Below are 21,223 nucleotides of genomic sequence, written 5' to 3' on the forward strand. Positions count from 1 at the left end.
TACCACCCTCCTCACAGTTGCTGAGTCCAAGTGAAAGCAATACTGACGCCCATAGACCGTGACAGAGGGGTCATTCAACTCAACTAGTTGTAAGTCAATGTATCATCACAAACCATATTAAAATGTTTTATTAAGATTGAAAAGTTATCAAGTGTCGCTTTAAAAGTTGATTCTGTTTAGAAATCAGTTTCTGGGGGTTAAGAAATGGTTGCATGTGTGAGATTTGCTTTGTGTGAGATTGTTTAATCTGGTTCAAAGAGGTGAGCTATGCGGTTTGCACTGGTTTAAACTTGTTTGAGCCGACTCTCTGATAGTGTTGGACTGGTTTGCGTAGCGGTCCCAGACTGGTTTTTGCCGGTCTGGGAGCAGCGGCGTTGGGCTGACAGTGAAGCAGAGAGCATGGACTGAAACATTCTGTTCTCCTTCTCAGCCTGAAGCTTTTTCCCTCAAACATCCATCAGAGGTCTGACGCCCTGTGACGTCACGCGCGCGCACCGGCTCGCGCACGTTCCAACGCAGCACTTCTGCTGCGGCGCGCGCGCCACCTGGCGCTCTGCGGGCAGCGCGTGCGCGCGGATTCAGGAGGCGTGCAGGGGCCGAGGGCTCTCCTCTCCTCTCCTTCATCATCTTCGTCTTCTTCGGCAGGCAGAGCGACGTGGACCGTCTCAGCTCGGAGGTGAGCCTGCGGATTGCGCATTTTCCTCCTCTTTGCGCGCGCTACTGCGCATTTTTCACGCAATGTAACGTTTTCTCTGAGGAAAACTAACAAGAAAAACTTATTCTTGCACTGAATTTGTTGCTCCAGATTTCAAAGAGAAGTTTCAACTGAGATCTGAAGTCAGACGTTTGGTGGAAGAGCTGCTGCTTTATTATTTATTTATTTCTGTAAAATCATATTTTCTGAGTCTTTTGTTTGTTTCATCTCCAAATAATCTGTCAAAAGTTCCAGCAGATTCTTTCTTTTCTTTTCTTTTCTGCTGCAGAGTTTATGTAACTGAGATTTTTTGTGCATCTTTCCAAAGTTCAAAATCTGGATTCAATTATCTCCTCTGACCTGATTCAAACATACTGCAGCACAGTGTGTGTGTGTGTGTGTGTGTGTGTGTGTGTGTGTGTGTGTGTGTGTGTGTGTGTGTGTGTGTGTCTGTGGATCTCGATCAGGTTGAGGTCATTCAGGGTTTCAGAGGTGGTGGTTGGCAGGTCCTTTACTGAGTTTGGCAGGAGCCAATCAGGAGCCGTTCCTCCGACAGGTCTATGCAGGAACCGGCGTCTGCTGACTCAGCTCCGAGTCCTGCAGGACTCTGCAGGTCCCCGTCACACCCGACAGCCCTCAGAGGGGCTGGGTAACGTGATCCTCAACAGATCAGAGTCCACTGTGGATCAGGGTCCTCTGGTCTGACAGCAGGGAGGAGGCTCTGAGGGTGAAAGTCCAGTTCATCTGAAGCCGGCTGAGTTCCCCAGACGAGTCCAGGTCTGGTTTAAAGTCCAGGTTTTAGTTGTAAAGTCCAAGTCTGGTTTAAAAAGCAGGTGTGGTTTAAAGTCCAGGTCTGGTTTTGAGGTCCAGGTCTGGTTTAAAGTCCAGGTTTTAGTTTTAAGGTCCAGGTCTGGTTTTGAAGTCGTGTCTCTCATTCCTGAGTTTGTGGAAATAAAACCTTAGGAAAAAACCTGCTGTGGCTGGATGAAGATGTCTGTTTTTTCCATCAAGGGTGTGTGTGTGTGTGTGTGTGTGTGTGTGTGTGTGTGGTGTGTGTGTGTGTGTATGTGTGTGTGTGTCTGTGTGTTTTCAGAGCTTCAGATGACAGACTTTTGTTACCCTGAAACTACCATAAGCAGGTCCAGATGTGTAATGAACAAAAGGTTCACTGTGTGTGTGTGTGTGTGTGTGTGTGTGTGTGTGTGTGTGTGTGTGTGTGTGTGTGTGTGTGTGTGTGTTGAAGAGGCCTCAATGAAATCCTTAAATGTGTAGGTAGTAACAGGTAATCAGCTGTTGTAATGACTCCCTATCAGGTATGAAACGTGTGTGTGTGTGTGTGTGTGTGTGTGTGTGTGCGTGCGTGCGTGCGTGCGTGTGTGCACGTGTGCGTGTGTCGTGTTTTTCAGGATGATGCGAATCACTTTGCTTCTGCATTTTGGACTCCTGCTGAGCTTCTGTCAGGCTCAGGTATTTAAACACACACACACACACACACACACACACACACACACACACACACACACACACTTTGTAAGAATACACAAGTTTGCATTAATTTTTCAGAAATCCAAGACACCAAATATATGTCAGATAATCAAAGGTGTTGCTTGTGGCTTTTAATGATCTGGATCTGCTCTGCTGGGGTTTGTTTTCCTGCGGTCGCAGTCGGAGACGGGCGGCGATGAGGCGGCCGAGGAGGAGCATGTGGAGCTCTTCACCACGCCCACCGCCAAGATGGGCGCCGCCACCTCCGACTTCGGCTACAACCTTTTCCGTGCGCTGGCGAGCCGCGACGCCTCCACCAACGTCTTCCTGTCCCCGCTCAGCGTGTCCGCGGCTCTCACCCAGCTGTCCATGGGTGAGCAAAACAAACGCACATCTGGGCAGCAACCCGCTGAAGGCCGAGGTCAAATACAACAAACAACAACAACTGAAAGATTGACAACAACAAAAAACAAAACTACTAAAACTCTAATAACCACAACAGCCATCACTAAAAGCAGCAACAGACGCAACCAAAGTAACTGCACCAACAACAATAAGAACAAAGATCATTCAGATAAACTGATTCTGTTTCAATACCACTCTGTCCCTACGACTGATTCTCAGTCTGTTTTCTATATTTGTCTGGAAAAAATTAAAAACTAAATATTTATTGACAAACTCGAATAAATATTTGACATCCAGTTCTTTTTGAACAATATCTTACATGACATTTCCTAATTAGTTAAAGCAGAACTATGTAACTTTTTTACCTCAATAAATGTTTTTCAGAATCCCTGTGGGGGTAAAAAAAAGACTTGTCACAGTGATTCGCTGGTCCCTCCACTCCCCCCGGGGTCTGTGTCCTGAAAACAGCGCTTGCAACTTTCAGAGGAGCGACCTGACTACATCTCGTGAGAACAAACCTGCTTTACGGCACTCAGACAACAGGAGTACAAGTATAAAAGCGTGTAAAACAAACATGAAACCATCGCTAGTGTCAGCAACGCCACCCTTAGCTGCTCACGGATGGCAGAAACAAAAAGACAGAAAAAACCTTTGTCTGACGAGCGGAAAAAAAAGGAAATGGGAGTGGGACGCGTTCTGTACATGGGGGCGGGGCCGGGGGCAGATGGTGATGCAGAGAATGCTTACGACAGTGAGCTTTCACAGGAGACCAGTAGGGGGAGCGCTAGAGCAAATCTTGCATAGTTCTGCTTTAACTTATAGCTATAAATATTACTCAACAGAATTCAAAATTCACAAGAAATGTAATGTACTCCAAGATGAGAGGATTAAAAAAAAAAACGAAAATCAAAAGCAAATCGTCAAAATAAAGTCATAAATTTAAATGGAAAAAACTCATTAAAAATATATATTTTTTATCTTTAAACTTATTAACAAATTTGTAAAGCATTCAGCAAATTAATGCATTTGCAAAAAAGAAAAGAAACAATGACTTCGTTATGTTTGAAACGTTTTGTTAAAAAAACACAAAAAATATTGATATGGCATTATTTTGCAACACTCAGCTGCCCAATAGAATATGGACATAACAGCTCTAGTACTGATTCCTGATTTCAACGTTCTGTGAACAGTCGGTCTTGTGAACCTCGGCTCCAGTGGACTCAGTGAATTAAATCCCTCGGGTTTCAGTGACTGGGAGTGAGTTGTTCCTGCTGCAGGTGACTCCGTTTTGACTCCGTTTGCTCTCTGAATGATCAAAATCATCTGATGTATTTATACTGCACCTTTCGTTACTTTATTTTTATTTCTTAAGTTAACTTATATACAAAATTGCAACATATTGCGATACTATCGTATCGCAACCCAAGTTCCATGATGCATATCATATTATAAGGTCCTTGCCAATAAACACCCCTAAAAACACTCACATCAATACATCAGTGACCCTCCATCTCTGACTCCGCCCCCTCGCTGTCCTGCAGGAACATCGGAGAGCGCCGAGCGGCAGCTGCACCGCGCCCTGCGCTACCACACTCTGCAGGACCCCCAGCTCCACAACACCCTCAAAGACCTGCTGGCCTCGGTCCGCACGGCCGGGAAAGGCCTGAGTGCCGCCGCTCGCATTTACCTCGCCAAACGTGAGCCCCGCTGCCCGTCCAGGCCCGCCCCGTCAGCATGAACCTCACTCAGCCCACTGGTGACCTCTGGTGGCGACGGTGGTTATAACAGCAGCACTGTTGAGAACAACAAGAGCCAAAACTGATAATGTTTGAGACATTCGCATGGTGGTGTATTTCTCTATAAGTCATTTTTGTATTGTCAAAAGCAATAGTTTGCTGGTTTGAACATCTTGTAAAACGTTTTCAGCTGCTCCGTGTGATTTGAGCTGACGGTGGTTCGCTCTGTCGCCAGGACTCCGTCTGAAGCAGGACTTCTTCTCGCTGGTGGAGCAGCAATACGGCGTTCGTCCCAAGCAGCTGATGGGCGGAGCCAGAGACATGAAAGACATCAACGACTGGGTTTCCCAGGAGACCGGCGGGAAGGTACAGCGCTTACTGGCCAAGCCCCTCCCCCGAAACTCAGGCGTGAACACTGTGAGCGCCGCCTACTTTAAAGGTACGTCTCATCACAGAAACACCCCTGAAGATCTGAAGGCTGCGTTAGCAGGTGGATACGTCGGGTTTGACTCGGTGTCTCAGACCTCAAACTGAAAAGCTGAACCCTCTGCAGAGAGGACACAAGCATTTCATGAATCACATCTTTCTACTTCAGAATTCTGAATGTTTTCCCAAAATTTGTTCCTTAGTATAAACTAATGACCTTGACGACCCGAACAAGCAGTGCATAAAGTTTTAAGATTTTGTCTTCATCAGTGTTTGACATTTGGAGGCTTTAAAAATTAGGCATGGACTTGTTTAAAAACTGGTGTCATCTGCAAAGAAATGATTGCTTCTGAAGAACCTTTGAATTATTAGAATTCCTTCCTGGTGAATGGTTAATATTACTGAAAAACGACTTGAGTGTTTGCATTGTAAAATATCAGCTACTCTCCGATTTGTTACCTCATATGAATGTTTCCTGCGAAAATCAGAACTGCAACATTCAAACAGTCAGACAACTGATTGAATGTTGGTCACTTGTGAGAAGAAAATCAGAATCGGGTTGCATTAGTGTGAACACAGCCTTATAGTGAGAAGTGCAGCAAGGAAGCTGCTTTGGAAACTTGTAGTTTTTTCTTTGCAGATGACACCATTTTCCACAGAGTAGTGCTGTCTTGATTTAAAGCTTAAAGGTGCTGTAGGCAGGATTTTGCTAGTCAATGCTAATTTTTCTGTGTTTTCTTTTGATTAAATGTTAGAGTATCCATTGATAATCCATTAGGAGTGTAGCATAACTGCACTACCGCGAGGGCGCAGCGTTTCCATCTGTCTCTGTTCTGAGCTGAAAAGGAATCTCGACAGCTCCAGGTATCTTTGACCAATCAGAAGAGCCCATGAGGCTCTAACCGTGATTGGTCGAGGGGCGTTCGTCGCGCGTTCTTGTGGGAGGGGCTTAACTTGCGTAAGGGCGTAATGTCAGAGAAAACAGGACCGGCTGGCTGTGCTGGGTTTCAAATCGCCATATTAGATGGGTCAAATCGCCATCTTGGTTAGGTAACCCTAAGCAAGATGGCGGAGATGCGGAATCCTGCCTACAGCACCTTTAAATATATCCAAAGTAAAGAAGACATCAGCCTCAAACTGAGCATGCTGGTTTCTGGGATCACTGACTTCATCTATGAGATCTGAAGCTTCTCCATGTTGCTTAGTTGCTAAAAAAAACCCTTAGAAACAGACCTTGGCTCAGAGACCTGGTGAACATGAGTGAATTCTCGTAATTGTATGTGATCAGGAAAGTGGGCGACTCGCTTCAGCCAGAGCGGTGCGCTTGAAAACTTCCAGGTGGACGGAGGGATGCCAGTCCGCGTTCCCATGATGCAACAGGACAACTACCCGGTGAAGATGGGCGCAGACTCAGACCTGAGCTGCACGGTGAGCGTTCTCTCTCCGCTCTCACGGCCTCCGGCGTGTCTCCGGCCTGACGGTGAGCCGCTCCTCTCCCTCCTCATCAGATCGCTCAGATCCAGATGCAGGACGACGTCAGCATGTTCATCTTCCTGCCCGATGACGTGAGCGCCAACACCACCCTGCTGGAGGAGAGTCTGACCGCCGAGTTCGTGCAGGACCTCTCCATGACGCTGCTTCCTGCCCAGGTGTCCCTCACGCTGCCCGTCCTCAGCTTCAGCTACTCCACAGACGTGATGCCACTGCTCGGAGAGCTCGGTCAGTCCCACTGCACATTAATCACTACTCATTCAGCTCAGCGTGCGCTTCCAGGAGGTTTCAGGCTGCTGTGACTGCTTCTTCTAAGTGACTGTGATGTTCCTGTAGTTCCCAAGCAAGAGACCTTCTCCTCCTCCTCTTCCTCTCTGCAGGTCTCTCCGATTGGCTCAACAACCAGGAGCTGGAGAAAATCTCGCCTCAGCCGGCCAGGCTTGGCAGCATCAATCACAAGGTTGTCATGGAGACAGTGCCGGAGGGAAACCAGTACGCCAGCACCGCCTCGCCGCCGAGTCACCTTGCCTACCGCGTGGACCGACCTTTCCTCTTCCTGATCCGGGACGAGACGTCGGGGGCGCTGCTCTTCATCGGCCGGGTGGTCAACCCCAAAGACCTGCGGATATAAAAAACAAACAGAGACATGACGGCGGCACACGGCGCTCTTAGCGGGTCCTAGGAGGGGTTGCAGGTGTTAGCTTCACGGTGGCGGATGCTTGTGAGCATGTTCGGTCAGACTTTTCTATTTTGTTAGCGTGAGCGCGTTAACGTGGGACGATGTTTTCAAAAATTGTAACCATATTTGTTGGAAATAAAAGCACCACACTGAAAACAGACATGTTTGTAAAATCCTTTCTCCTCATCAGAAGGTCATTCAATTCTTCTTACAGCACCCCCCAGTGGTCAAACACCTGCAGCTTTAATTTGTCACACTTGATACACAATGATCAAAGATACTTCAGATTTTTCTTTGTAGAATTCCTGAAATATCCCCAAGACCCCAGAGAAGGTAGGTCTGGGGGATTAAGAACACACACACACTGCAGAGATAAAGACAAATGCCAGAAAATGTCAGTTCTCATCTCTGATCTCTTTATTATAGCATGTCAGTCAAACACATTCATCTGAACACTGAATGAAAACCACTGATGCTGCACTCTCTTCTGATCACTTTTATTAAAAATGGCTGCCGGTGGAAGTTTTTATTTTGTTCCATGATAGAAGATCAGATATAATCAATACAAACTGAGCTCAGAGCTCCTCTGATACACCAACAATCACTATTCATTTATTTTGATTATTCCAGCTGACACTGTATCAGCTGGTGTTTTGTACTGAAATCTCCAGTTGATCACATGATGAAGAGCTGAAGCTGACTGGTTAAAGAAGATGCACTGCCTGCCGGTTAGTAAAAGATGAAGTTTGAGTGAAAAGCAGAATGAAGTTTAAATGTCACTTGTTTGTGTAAATATCTTTCAACGGTCATTTCCACTAGCAGTAATCGCCCCCAAGTTTTGTTCAGTACAATTCAGTCTGTGACAAATCCCTAAGATCATGTGTTGAAAAATGTGTATAAATCCACCTGTGACGCATTCCTCCATCACTTTACTGACGAGGTGGCCTCTGTCAGACAGAGCATTAGCAACAGTAGTGTCGCAGCTACTGCCCCACCTTCTGCCCCTGCTGTTGTCTGGACTGTGTTCGAGCCAGTGTCACTCTCTCAGCTCTCTGAGGTGATCCAAAAGCTGAGACCAACAAACTGTCCCCTGGACATTGTCCCATCTAGAGTTTTAAAACAGGTTTTTGACACAGTGGGGCCATGTCTACTCTCATTTTTCAACACCTGCCTGAGGTCAGGGTCTGTTCCAGCTGTTTTTAAGCAGGCCGTGGTCAGGCCACTTATCAAAAAACCTAACCTAGACCCAGCAGTTCTTTCAAATTTCAGACCCGTGTCCCACCTGCCATTTCTCTCTAAAGTATTGGAAAAACTGGTCTTCTTGCAATTACAGTCATTTTTGGATCAGAATCACATTTTTTAAAGGTTTCAGTCTGGCTTCAGAACACGCCACAGCACAGAGCCGGCCTTACTTAAAGTGCAGAATGACATCTTGCTGTCCCTGGACGCAAAGAAATCTGTGCTGGTGGTAATGCTTGATCTCACTGCAGCATTTGACACAGTGGACCACTCTGTCCTTCTCACTCACCTGGCCCAGCAAGTGGGCCTTCAGGGACCTGTGCTCCAGTGGTTCAAGTCCTACCTAACTGATAGATCCTTCACTGTGATGATTAATGACCTCTCCTAGTCTTCAGCTCCTCTGTCCTCCGGTGTGCCACAGGGTTCCATTCTCGGCCCTGTTTTGTTCTCGCTGTACATGCTGCCCCTGGGCTCTGTGATTTTCCATCATAATGTCTCATTCTACCTGTATGCAGACGACCTACAAATCTATCTGCCGGTTTCCCAGAACTCCCCAGACACACAGTCCATCCACAGGTGTCTGGATGACATTAAGCAGTGGCTGTCACAAAACTTCCTTTGTCTGAACGAGTCAAAGACTGAGTTCATCCTCTTTGGTGCCTCTAGTCCATATGCAGCTCCAGTTTTCACACCGCTCACCAAACATCTCAGCCAGACAGTCAGGAATCTTGGTGTGACTTTTGACAACGATCTCAGACTCAACAAACAAATAGACTCTGTGGTCAGGGCAAGCTTTTTTCAGCTTCGCCAGTTGGCCAAAATCAAGTCATTTCTCAGCTGTCAAGACCTTGAAACAGCAATCCATGCCTTCATCAGCTCATGTTTGGATTATTGTAACGCCCTCTACATCGGTCTCAGTCAAGCTTCTCTGCACCGTCTACAACTTGTGCAGAATGCAGCCACCCGTCTCCTCACCAACACACGCAAACACAGCCATATCTCCCCTGTACTGTTCTCTCTACACTGGCTCCCGGTTCAGTTCAGAATTCAGTTCAAAATCTTCTGTTTGTATTCTGCTCCATCCATGGCCTTGCACCTCTGTACCTGTGTGACCTTCTGATTCCTCACCAGCCCAGCAGAGCCCTGCGCTCCTCTGGTCAGCACCTCTTGGTGGTCCCTCGATCCAGGTGTAAACAATGGAGCGATCAGGCCTTTGCAGTGGCCGGGCCCAAACTCTGGAACTCTCTGCCTCTGGAGTTACGTTCCATCATGGCCTTGGGTTCAAGGCCAGGCTAAAGACTCATTTGTTTAGGTCAGACTTTGACTGTTGAGATTTTAATTTATGTAATGAATAGGGCTGTCAAATGATTAAAATTTTTAATCAGATTAATCACAGCTTACAAATTAATCAATCATGATTAATCACACATAATCGCAATGTCCAACTATGTCTGAAATATACCCTTTTTTCCTGTATTGCATTAACAAAAAAACAACAGGACATGATTATATATATTTAACACGTGATGTGTTTTATATTTAAGGCTCCAAATAAAATAAATATTCAAAAAACTAAAACATGCACACCATAATGTGTGTGTGTGCAGTGCTTCCTCTGCAGTCCCTCTGAAGTTGGCTTTTGGTAGGAGTTACATTTTTAGGTCTGTAACAAATGTAGTACCACAAGAAAAGTAAAACTAAGAGATACCACACTTTATTCTTGCACAATTAAAAAGGGCATTCTCAGCCAGTGTTCCTTTTTGTGTGGAAAACAGAAAACTGCTTCAACATTTTTTTAATCAAACAAGTAGAATCCATGGGGCCAGCCAGCTTATCTCCCTCCATATTGCTTTCTTCTTCTGTTTTGATAAATGAATTAACGCCAGGCCTCCTTTGCCTTCTGTCTGCTGCCCGTCCATGCTTCACATGTCCGCGTGGGTGTGTGCTGCGCGTTGGTCCGCGTGACGTAAAAATCGTCATGAATTCCTGTCCGCTAGGGTCCGCGCAGCAGACAAAACATGACGGTAAAAGTGAAAGTAGACGGAGCTCCAGCCTGATGGCTCCACTTAAAGACACGGAAAGAGTGAAAAACTGGTGGAAAGAGAGAGCAGACTCTGTCTGGAGGGAGGAGAAGGTCTGCAGACAGAAATGAAATTAACTAATCGCTCCGGTGCCGCCCCCGCGATTCAGAAACAGAAAAAAAAGGCTAAATAAACTTTAATACTTAATGATAATGTACTGACAGTGTATGTGCTTAATTTTCTCTAAATAATCCGGAATAAAGGAACAGATAAACTGTCTGTAGTGCCGAAAAAGCTTCTCGATCAGCTGAGGCTGAGGTGAGGCTTTTTCTTCTTCTTCTGTTGCTGGCAGCTTGCAGGCAGCTTGCATTCCACGCGGATGCACTACCGCCACCCGCTGGTAGAGGTGAGGCTTGTCATGATGCGCATGCATTAAACTGCGTTAAAAATTTTAACGAGATTGATTACATAAGTTAATTAACGCAATTAACGCGTTATTTTTGACAGCCCTAGTAATGAACTGACATATCTTATATATTTTGTTTGTTTTTACTCATGTTCAGCACTTTGATCAGCCTGGGTTGTTGTAAAGTGCTATACAAATAAAATTTGATTGATTGATTGATTGTGCTGCTATGTGACTTTGAAAAGCTGCAGTTTAACAGGTTATTAGCTCTGATTATCACTGAGTAATGCATGACCCCTTCACTCTCTCTACAACAGCATTGCCTGCAGATGCTATTGTGGCTCCAATTGTCTGTCCGACTGCAGTGCCGATTGAAATGCTAAATTGTCTGAAAGCTGTCAAAAAATTTGCTATGAAGTCGTTGCTGATCTCAGCCAGACCTCGAGCTTCTTCCTGCTTTAATTTAGGTTTTTCCTTGAGAAGTTTCTCCATCTCCTCTTTGATGGCTCTCTCAGCCTCTTCCAGCATCTCATTGGTAAAGCATCCTCCTCCATTCTTCTGAACCATCAGGTGGATCTTCTTCAGCAGCTCTCGGACTTGTTTTGGATCTTTCTTCCTGTTGTTGAAGACATGATATCCTCCAAGACACTGATCAACGAAGTTATGAAGGTTTTGATTTTCATTGATGAAGGTTTCAATGGACTTTCTGTGATGCTTCAGATCATCTCCGTGGGTGAACAGGACCATGGTGTACTCTAATGCTTTTTCTCCAAACAGCTTCTGGATGAGTTTTACTGTCTGTTGTTCCTCTTCTGTGAATCTGCTGAGCTGGATCACCACCAGGAAGGCATGAGGACCAGGAGCAGCAAATGAGATGCATTTTGCTATCTCTTTCAGCTTCTCCTCTTCAGTCTTCTTGGTGTCAAACAGACCAGGAGTATCGACCACAGCCAGAGTCTGACCTTTAAACTTTGCTCTCTCCTTCTTGCACTCTGAAGTCACTGCAGCTGAAGACACATCTGAGTGAAACATCTTCTTTCTTAACAGAGTGTTTCCTGTGGCACTTTTTCCAGCTCCAGTTTTTCCAACCAGAACCATCCTGAGTTCTTTAATCTTCTCACCTGTTGGAGAATCAGATGAAAACATGAATTATGTTATCTGGAAGAAATTAAAGGTTATTAAAGTTCACTGGTGTGTGAGCAGGATATTTATTGAAATAAAAACCTTTGTGAAAGTCAAACTGACCAGTGAATGAAATATAAATTTAATATCAAGACAAGAAGACAGATGGAGTTCCTCAAGTTCCTTGATCCTCTTTTATTGATCTCCATACCTCCTCTGTTTCAGATTATGGAAAATTATATCTATCAGAATGCCCTCCGAGTTATGATGTCTTCTGGAAGAGGGTTTGGCCTCACATTAGAAGGGGCGGGGTTTAGTCACGTGAGGAGGTGTGGCACACTGGTGGTGGGGGTTAAAGGGGCGGAAGCGGTCTGTCAGGTTGTTGCTTCCTGGAATGACAGCTGTCACGATAATAAACCCCACTCGACTCTATTCCTGCGTCCATCTCCTCTTTGTGTGACCCACAATATATAATTTATTCACCCAACGTGAGATTTAACTTTAGAAATGCACAAACCATAGAGTGAGAGAGAACTTCAAATTAGGGATGTTCGATACCACTTTTTTTCAGATCGATACCAAGTACAAGTACTTCATCTTCAGTACTCACCGATACCGAGTACTCATACCGATACTTTTGATAAATAAAATTTAAAATAATGCAATGACAGATCATTTTTGAAAAATGGCTTTTATTTAAAAAAAAAAAAAAAAAAAAAAAGGCAGCACAGCCACTATGTTTAAGTCTAAAATAATAGTCTGAAAAAAAAACAAAAAAAAACAAACTCTTTGAGTTTTTCTTCAGCTTCTCGGTCTTCTGCAGAGTTTGCTGTCGAGTTGGCTGTAGGACTTTTTTTTTTCCCAGCACAACAGTGTCAGACTCTCGTCCACATGCTTCACCCTGAGGTGTTTCAACACATTACTAGCGGTAATTGAACAAGATTGCACACCTCCTCTAGCAATTTTAGCATTGCAGAGTTTGCATTCTGCAAAGCTTGGCTCGTTTTTGCTCCCTAGGTGTTGAGTTTTGTGCTTTTCTTTCAAGGGATACTTCAACATTTTGGCAAATTGGCCCATTTAGCGCAATTCCTTAGTCATTTCGAACAGCATACTTACTTTTTTTGTGAGGGCGAGCTGTTGTTTATTCAGAGGTGAGTCGGGGAAGGTTTTCGGGACGGACACAATGGAAGTGAATGGTATTTTTGCTTCCCCTCGTCAAACTCATCAAATACAAAATCCAACAACGCCAAAACACTTTGGTGGACACGTTATAATCGACACATTCACTACACCGTGGAACACCAACAAATAATATTGTAGTGTTACGACACTGAAGCAAATACTGGGAACTACTTTTTCTTTTGAAAACACTACGCCCAGACGCCATGTTTAGTAAGTAGTTCCGTCTTAACAATCTTCGCAAAAACAACTCAATCTCGTAATTTTCGAATTAATATTTCACAGTGTGAATGGGCCAATTTGCCAAAATGTTGAAGTATCGCTTTAACAAAAACACCTGACCCCGCCATGGGCTGCCTCCATTCTGTGCTGCCACACCCACAGACGGTCAGACAGCCGTGGCAGTCAGCACTGATCTTTAATCCCAAACATCAAATCAAGCCATAAATCTGGGTGTAAGTATGGACTCTGACCTGAAATTTTACAGCGACATTAATATAATAAGAAAGTCAACAAGAATGGAAGGATTTCTGACTGAACAAGATTCAGAGAAACTAGTTCATGGATTTATTGGATTATTGTGACGGTGTGGTTACATGTAAAAAAAAAAAAAAAAAGCACATCCTATCTGAGCTTCAATATCTACACTGGCTGCCTGTGTGTCAAACCATCCACTTCAGAATCTCACTTCTGGTCTGTAAAGCTTTGAACGGTCTCGAGCCTAAATACAGATTGACTTGTGTAAATGAACCGTCCTCACTGACGTCCTCAGGAAGAGCGTTACTTAGAGTTACTTAGAGTTCTCCTGGAGTCAGAGGAAACAAGGTTTAGTTCCTACACTCCTCACCTATGGAACAAACATCCTGCTCACACATCAGCTTCTTTTAAATCAGGACCTAAAACATTATTTGCTCAGGTTTTCCAATGAACGATAGATTTTATTACATTTACCTTCAAGCTTTCACTGTTTATCTCCTTTAATTCACTGTTTTGTTCTTTTTTCCATAATACTAATCCTTGTTCCGATTCTTGATTGCTTGCTTCAATTTTATTTTTTATATTTCTTTGCGCAGCACCTTTTGTCTGAATGTGACTGAAATAAATTTATCTTACCATAAAAAGCTTTTATATAACCAAATAAGATCAAGTCAAGTAATTGAGAAACACGTTTGTGTGAAATTAAATGTACTTACCGTGCTTTGAGGCCATTGTTGTGTGTGATACAGCTGATGAAGGCGAGGCCTCTGTAGATGGTCAGTCGAACAGTTCAGTTCTCTGCTTTGTTCTGTCTTATCGTCTGACTCTGAATATTGGACGTCAGAGCCTTTGGACTTTAATTTTGCTATCTGATGAGGGTGTGTTAACAGATTAGCACAGTTAAATCACTTTGTGTTTCAGACCATGGATACAGTCAGTGTGCAACTATCAATTTGTAATCACTGCCCCAGTCCATGTTCAATACTTTATTTTGGATTTTCTCAGTCAACAAAACAATTAGACCATTTAGGTGAAACAAGAAAACAGAAAACAACATCAGAGTCTTCAGTTAGTTTTGTTTTTTCCATTCTGTACATGAAAGGGCTGAAAGTCAGTAAAACAGTTTTAAAATGTTTATTTATTGCTTATTATTTTATATCATGTTTTCATTTCATGTGTGGTGGGGTTCACACAAAATGAAAAAAAAAAAAAACCCGACAATGCTACCTGGGGGCTCTCACCTCAGGAACTAAGACTGACTGAATGTTAACAGGTCACACAAGTGTGTTTGCTGAGAGAAGACACACACGGCTCAAATAGAAAGAAATAACATTTATTGACTAATTAAATGACTGATTGCTGGATTCATGGAGCGCCTGTATAACACATTACCTAAAAACCAAACAAACAAAATACAGTTAATCATAATAAAAGTTTCCAAAATGTATTTATTTCATGAATTTAATACTGTTGAACGCTAAAACCTTTTTAAGAGAAGCACTTCTGGAATAATGAAGTTAGCCAGCGCAGGTCAACATGGACAGAAGCCAGCATGGTGGGAGGTGGCTAACTCAAGGCGCTTTCACAGCAGCCCTGTTTCATCCAGATCTGAGATCACTTCAGCGACTTTCTAGGAAAGTCCGCTTCATCCGTTCATGTGTGAAAGTTTCCCTGAACTCAGATCCTGCTCTTACAGCCAAACTCTGGTCCCCTTGAAACCGTCTCTGCTCTCTTGTCGGTGGATTTTCCAGCAGCTGTAGTGAGAGGAAGTCACATGCAGCACAATGCAAAACAAACAAAGCTAGAAACAGGAGCCAGGCTCATGTGTGGAAGAGCACTGCCACAGCCTCACACAGAATCACAATACTCTAACAACTGACAGGAAGAGAGCAGGGCTTAAACGGGGAAAACACAGGTGTAGCACATGAGGGTGACGAGCACACAGAGATGAGGTAGACAAGCCAGGTAAGGACAAGTAGATGCCTGCACGGCGGAGCCGAGCCCTGCAGTCTGAGGCCTTTTGGGTGGAGTATCATGGAGATGTTTGAACACTACAGTACTACATAACACTACTGAACATTTGTCCACAGGCCGAGCCTCCATCAGAAGGACTCAAGTCCCTAAGCAACACCAGGAAAGTAGTCTTCCACGTCCGTACCATGCTGCAGTGTCACGGCTGTGTTCGGGCTCGGAGCTTCTCTCCACCAACCTTCAAGCCTATGAATCTTCAAAAAGAGCTGTGACACTGCGGGCTTGGCTGCAGTTAGTGGGTATAGCCCTGAGCCACAGAACCTCCGAATGGAGCCAGGATGTGTGCTCGTTGTTGATAGCAGGGAAGAAGCACTTATCAGGCCTCACACTGTGAGACAGTGCACTGACAGCCACGCCTAATTCATGCAACATGCAGTGTGAGGGCTGACATGTATGTCCAAGTGTTGAGAACTTGGGGTAAGAGAAGCACCCCCTGTAGGGAAAGTGGAGAACTTTTTTCTATATAAGCACAGGTGTGAGTGATGACAAGTCCTTCTGTTTTGATCCAATTCCAACTAAGCTTTTCAAAGATATTCTTCCAGTTATCTTAAATACGATCATAACTATAATAAATACCTCTCTAGAAAATGGCTATGTGCCACAGTCATTTAAATTCGCAGTAATCAAACCACTGCTGAAAAAACCTAATCTCGATCCTGATATTCTAGCTAACTACAGACCGATATCAAATCTGCCTTTTATTTCAAAAGTCCTGGAAAAAGTTGTGGTTAAACAGCTTTACCGCCACCTACAGGACAATAGTTTATTTGAGAAATTTCAGTCAGGATATAGAGCTTATCACAGCACTGAGACTGCGTTAGTTAAAGTCACTAATGACTTGCTATTGGCGGCTGACGCAGGTCTAGTCTCAATCCTGGTTCTCCTAGACCTCAGTGCAGCTTTTGATACAATCGACCACAATATTCTCCTGCAGAGGTTAGAATGTGAGGTTGGCATCAGAGGAAAAGCCCTCTGCTGGTTCAAATCCTATTTATCTAATAGGTACCAATTTGTTCATGTTAACCAACAGTCCTCACCGTGCTCCCAGGTCAGTTATGGGGTTCCTCAAGGGTCCGTGCTCGGGCCAATTTTATTTCTGTTATATATGCTTCCTTTAGGGAACATAATTAGAAGTCACAATATCAATTTTCATTGCTATGCAGATGACACACAACTGTATTTATCTATGAAACCTGATCAAACTAATCAAATAGACAGACTCAGTGACTGTATCAGAGAAATTAAAACCTGGATGACTACGAACTATCTCCGTCTGAATCCTGGCAAAACAGAGGTCATTATACTAGGCCCCCATAAACTGAGAGAGTGTCTATCCAAACAGATTATCACCTTAGATAACGTCAGTGTATCCTCCTCCTCTACTGTGAGGAACCTCGGGGTCTTATTTGATCAGGATATCTCATTTAAAGCACACATCAACCTGGCTTGTAAAACAGCATATTTCCACTTGCGCAACATAGCTAAAATAAGAAACATTCTACCTAGAAGTGATGCAGAAAAACTCATCCATGCATTTGTTTCTGCGAGATTGGACTACTGCAACTCCCTTCTCGCAGCCTGCCCAAAAAGTGTATTAAAAAACTTTCAGTTGGTTCAAAATGCGGCCGCCAGATTATTAACTGGAACTAGAAGACGTGAACACATTACTCCCGTTCTAAAATCTCTTCACTGGCTTCCAGTCGAGTTTAGAGTTAGATTTAAAATCCTTCTCCTCACTTACAAAATCCTAAATGGGATGGCTCCAACCTATCTCCAAGATGCTTTAACGCCTTATCAACCAATCAGAGCACTTCGCTCTCAAAATGCAGGGTTACTGGTGACTCCTAGAGTCTCTAAATGGACACTAGGTGGAAGAGCCTTTAGCTATCAGGCACCATTTTTATGGAACCATCTTCCAAGTGGTGTCAAAGAGGCAGACACAGTCTCCACATTTAAGGTTAGGCTCAAGACGTTTCTCTTCGATGCAGCCTATGATCAGGTCAGCTAGGGATTCTAAATTAAACTAAACTAAACTAAACTAAACTAAACTAAACTAAACTAAACTAAACTAAACCAAACCAAACCAAACTAAAGTAAACCAAACCAAACTACAGTAAACCAAACTAAACTAAACCAAACTAAACCAAACCAAACCAAACCAAACCAAACTAAATTAAACTAAACTAAACTAAACTAAACTAAACTAAACTAAACTAAAACAAACCAAACCAAACTAAAGTAAACCAAACCAAACTACAGTAAACCAAACTAAACTAAACTAAACTAAACCAAACTAAACCAAACCAAACCAAACCAAACCAAACTAAACTAAACTAAACTAAACCAAACCAAATTACACTAAACAAAATTAAACTAAACCAAACTAAATTAAACTAAACTAAACTATACTAACTAAATACTAGTTTAAACAGTTAAGCATCCACAAAGCTGCCCTAGGGGCTAGAATGCTGTGGGAAGTACGGTGCACTGAGCCCTGTCCTCTAATGTCTGAATGTTATTCCCTTTAGTCCGTTCATTGCTTTTCACCTGTTGTCCCCCCCTTCGAGGGGGAGTCTTCTCCAGTTTCAGTTGCTGACTCCACTATTACGAGGGCCTATGAACAAGCTCCGTCCGGACCGGGAGGACACTCCTGTCGGTCCTGCCCGTGGACTGGCTTCGGTTCTACTGCTGGGATCCGTGGTTCTTGTGCTGGACCGTCCAACGGACTGTACTCAACATTGTCCTAGGCTTTACTTCTTATTGTCTCATGCTAGCTGTTGCCAGAGCTGTCCGTCCCTGGGAGAGGGATCCCTCCATACTGTGGTTCTCCCCAAGATTTCTTCTTTTCCCACTGGGTTTTTGGAGTTTTTTCTTGCCGGATGTGAGGGTCGAAGGCGGTGGTTGCTTCGTTCTGTCTCGTTACTGTAAATATTGACATATTACCATTATGCTTATTCACTGTTTTTACTTTTACCGACCAATGTAACATCTTGAAGCCCTCTGAGGCAACTGTTGTTGTGATACTGGGCTATACAAAAATAAATTGATTGATTGATTGATTGACTGTTTAAGTTTTTTTTTTTTTTTGTGGGGGGGGGAATCAAGGTTTGGAGGAAACCCTGTTATTTAACCTGGGGTTATTATTGCATGCATTTTATTATGAGCCACCACTATTTCAAAATGACATTTGGACTAACTTATTTTCTTCATTAGTTGTTATTGATGTCTATTTTATATATGGTGTGAACCTGCTGAGCTGTCAGATAGTTTTTTTTTTCTGTTTTGGACAGCCATGTGGGGGTAATCAGCCAATATGCCATTTTTATGTGGTGTTAAAAGCGTGCTCTACCGTGGTCACCCTAATCTATTTGCAATGTTTAGTTTAGTTGTGTGGAGTGACCAGAATGCACCCTCAAAGGATAAGTTCGGTTTAAACAGTTTTCATGTTGTTTATAGAATGAAGTAGAACAATATACTCACCCAGAAGGGTTCTCTGATCCAATCTGTGGTTCGGGAGAAAATTAGATCCAAAATCGAGCTGCAGACATCCATATACTGTTAGCAGATGGGTCATGTATAGCGCTGCTCAAAAAACGGCTTTAATCGTCCAAAAACTCAGTTTCACCAATATTTCCTCATGATCCGCTCACGCCTCTCCTCCACGACAGCCGGGTGTCGCAAGATACATGTTGCGGTTTTGCTGATCTCTGACGTGAATATGGTGATTAGAATGTAACCTGAAGTACATTTACCAAGAGATACAGTAGGTGGCGCTGTGCACCTAAGTTGTTGGTTGCCACCCGTCATTACTCCAAAGACGAAGAAGAGCTCATCGAAAGGCCAGCGTGAGACTGAAAGCATTTAAAAATACATGGTTAGCTGTTTCTGGTGACATTTGATTTTGTTATCAAATATACAGAAACACTTTCTAAGCTTTATATCAGTGATTTTATCCCAGACTTGTTGTTGTCTTGTACTAGTAGACTCTACAATACCTAAAATCACAATAAAATATTCACTTGGAATCATTGATATTATAGTTTATGCAAATAAATAAATCAATAATCTATTCTACACGGGCAAATATTTACTGTAGCCTATCAGTGTTAAGTGTGATCTTTATCAGTCGGAAAACCATTTACTCGATTATTCTGACATCACTTGAATGCATCATAGGCCACCTGCCTGAAGGCATGTTGCAGCACGTCTTCTCCATCAATTGGTTGCTGCCATTGTGTCCAACACACATTTTATAAATTATTCCGTTTTTTTTCTCTCTATAACGAGGAGTCATTTGTGAGCAGTGGAAATTTTTATTTCATTACTAAACAAGCCGTTGGTGGCTGCCGTGGCCGACCACTTGAGCGAATGAGTAACAGACAAAAAACGAGGGCAAGAGGACGACTGAACGTGGGTATTTTTATCTGTGGTAGCTTTTGATTCAAAGTTAGCACGAGCTCCAGAGACTGTTAGAGCAGTGAAAAAACGTTTTCATGAGCTAAACTGAGGTGGCAATGTTGAGACACATTTGGCTAGCGGTGTTAAACATTTTAACGAACATTTTCTCTTCAAAGGCACACAGTAAACAAGGTGTTGGTGCCGCGGCCGCCCTGCCAGAGGATTTGTGTCTGAGTAAAGTAAAGACGAACAAAGAGGTGACAGGACGACTGAATCTGGAGAGTGAGCCACAGCATTTTACTCTGGTGGCTTTTGAGTTAATGTTAGCTCTAACGTTAGCTCCAACGACTGTCAGAGCAGTGAGGGTGAAAAACGTTTTCATTAGCTAAACTGAAGTGATAAGTTAATGTTGGACACATTTGGCTGGCAGCGTAACTTAAAGCATTTTGATGGTCATTTTACTCTAAGATACACATAGCTTTTATAACTGAGCAGCGAAAACAAAATTTAAGATAAGATAAGATAAGATAAGATAAGATAAGATAAGATAATCCTTTATTGATCCCCAGAGAGGAAATTCAGGCATTGCAGCAGTACAGGGCAAAGAACAACAAGGGTAGTGACATGCATTAGGTAAAAAACAAAAAAGCAAAAACACATATATATCAGGACAAAGCGAGGGTGACGTATAATAAACAAAACAAAATGAGAGACAATGACCATCCAGAGGGAAAAGTGACCGTAACAATTAGTACCAGGGAGGTCAGCGCAGTGATGTACTGTGGCCTCCACTGCTGATTAAAAGTCTGATGGCACAAAGGAGTGCCTGAAGCGTTCAGTTCTGCTTCTGGGTGGGAGGTGAAGGGTGAAAAATACACTGGTGATAATCTGTACTGTTAAAAGAAGCTTTTGCTTGCTGATGTGTCCTGCTGGAATGCGGTGCCTGCACGAACCTGGTACAGGTCATTATGACCCCTGCCCAGGCTGCTTATTAAGGATTTGTTTTGCTTAATGCTGCTCTTCAGAAGATTCTTAGTAACTGATGTAATAGTGACCACACCTCAGAGAAAGTATAAGACAGTGATGGATGAGAACCGCTTCGGCTTTTTCACTTACAGACTCTGAACTGTGTGAATCTGCTCCCTGATTGCGCATCTTGTAATAAAAGACATTCTTTCTGCTGGACTTCGGCTCCGACTGATTTCATCATCTCCCAGACAGAGAAAAACCCTTCAGAGGATGCGCTGGCTGAATGAGCTGCTCATGTCCCACAGCTCGTCGTGCAGAGGGTGGGAGGGGTTGTCCATGATCGCCCTGATTTTGTCCATAATCCTCCTCTCTGCCACGGTCTCCAGAGTGTCCAGTTGAAGGCCCACAACAGAACAGGCCTTCTTCACCAGTTTGTTAAGTGTTAACACTGATATTTTCACTTGT

The 21,223-nt window shown here is 43.5% G+C and overlaps 2 protein-coding genes across 2 annotated transcripts; one reads left to right on the top strand and one right to left on the bottom strand.

The window, feature by feature from the left end:
• Positions 1 to 464: 464 nt before the first annotated feature.
• serpinf1 (serpin peptidase inhibitor, clade F (alpha-2 antiplasmin, pigment epithelium derived factor), member 1) lies at positions 465 to 6,878 on the top strand. Its single transcript, XM_030101457.1, has 8 exons — positions 465 to 676; positions 2,101 to 2,161; positions 2,360 to 2,552; positions 4,126 to 4,281; positions 4,556 to 4,759; positions 6,035 to 6,174; positions 6,255 to 6,465; positions 6,618 to 6,878. The coding sequence occupies exons 2-8, from the start codon at positions 2,102 to 2,104 to the stop codon at positions 6,866 to 6,868; spliced, it is 1,215 nt and encodes a 404-aa protein (XP_029957317.1). The 5' UTR covers positions 465 to 676; position 2,101; the 3' UTR covers positions 6,869 to 6,878.
• Positions 6,879 to 10,858: 3,980 nt separating this feature from the next.
• On the bottom strand, positions 10,859 to 14,092 carry LOC115394986 (GTPase IMAP family member 9-like). The gene is made up of 2 exons (XM_030100327.1): positions 14,077 to 14,092; positions 10,859 to 11,703 (listed from the first exon to the last, which is right to left on the bottom strand). Exons 1-2 carry the CDS (start codon positions 14,090 to 14,092, stop codon positions 10,859 to 10,861), a joined length of 861 nt encoding a protein of 286 aa, XP_029956187.1.
• Between the last annotated feature and the right edge of the window lie 7,131 nt (positions 14,093 to 21,223).

The sequence above is a fragment of the Salarias fasciatus genome, chromosome 10 (genome assembly GCF_902148845.1).
Source record: "Salarias fasciatus chromosome 10, fSalaFa1.1, whole genome shotgun sequence".
Taxonomy (NCBI): domain Eukaryota; kingdom Metazoa; phylum Chordata; class Actinopteri; order Blenniiformes; family Blenniidae; genus Salarias; species Salarias fasciatus.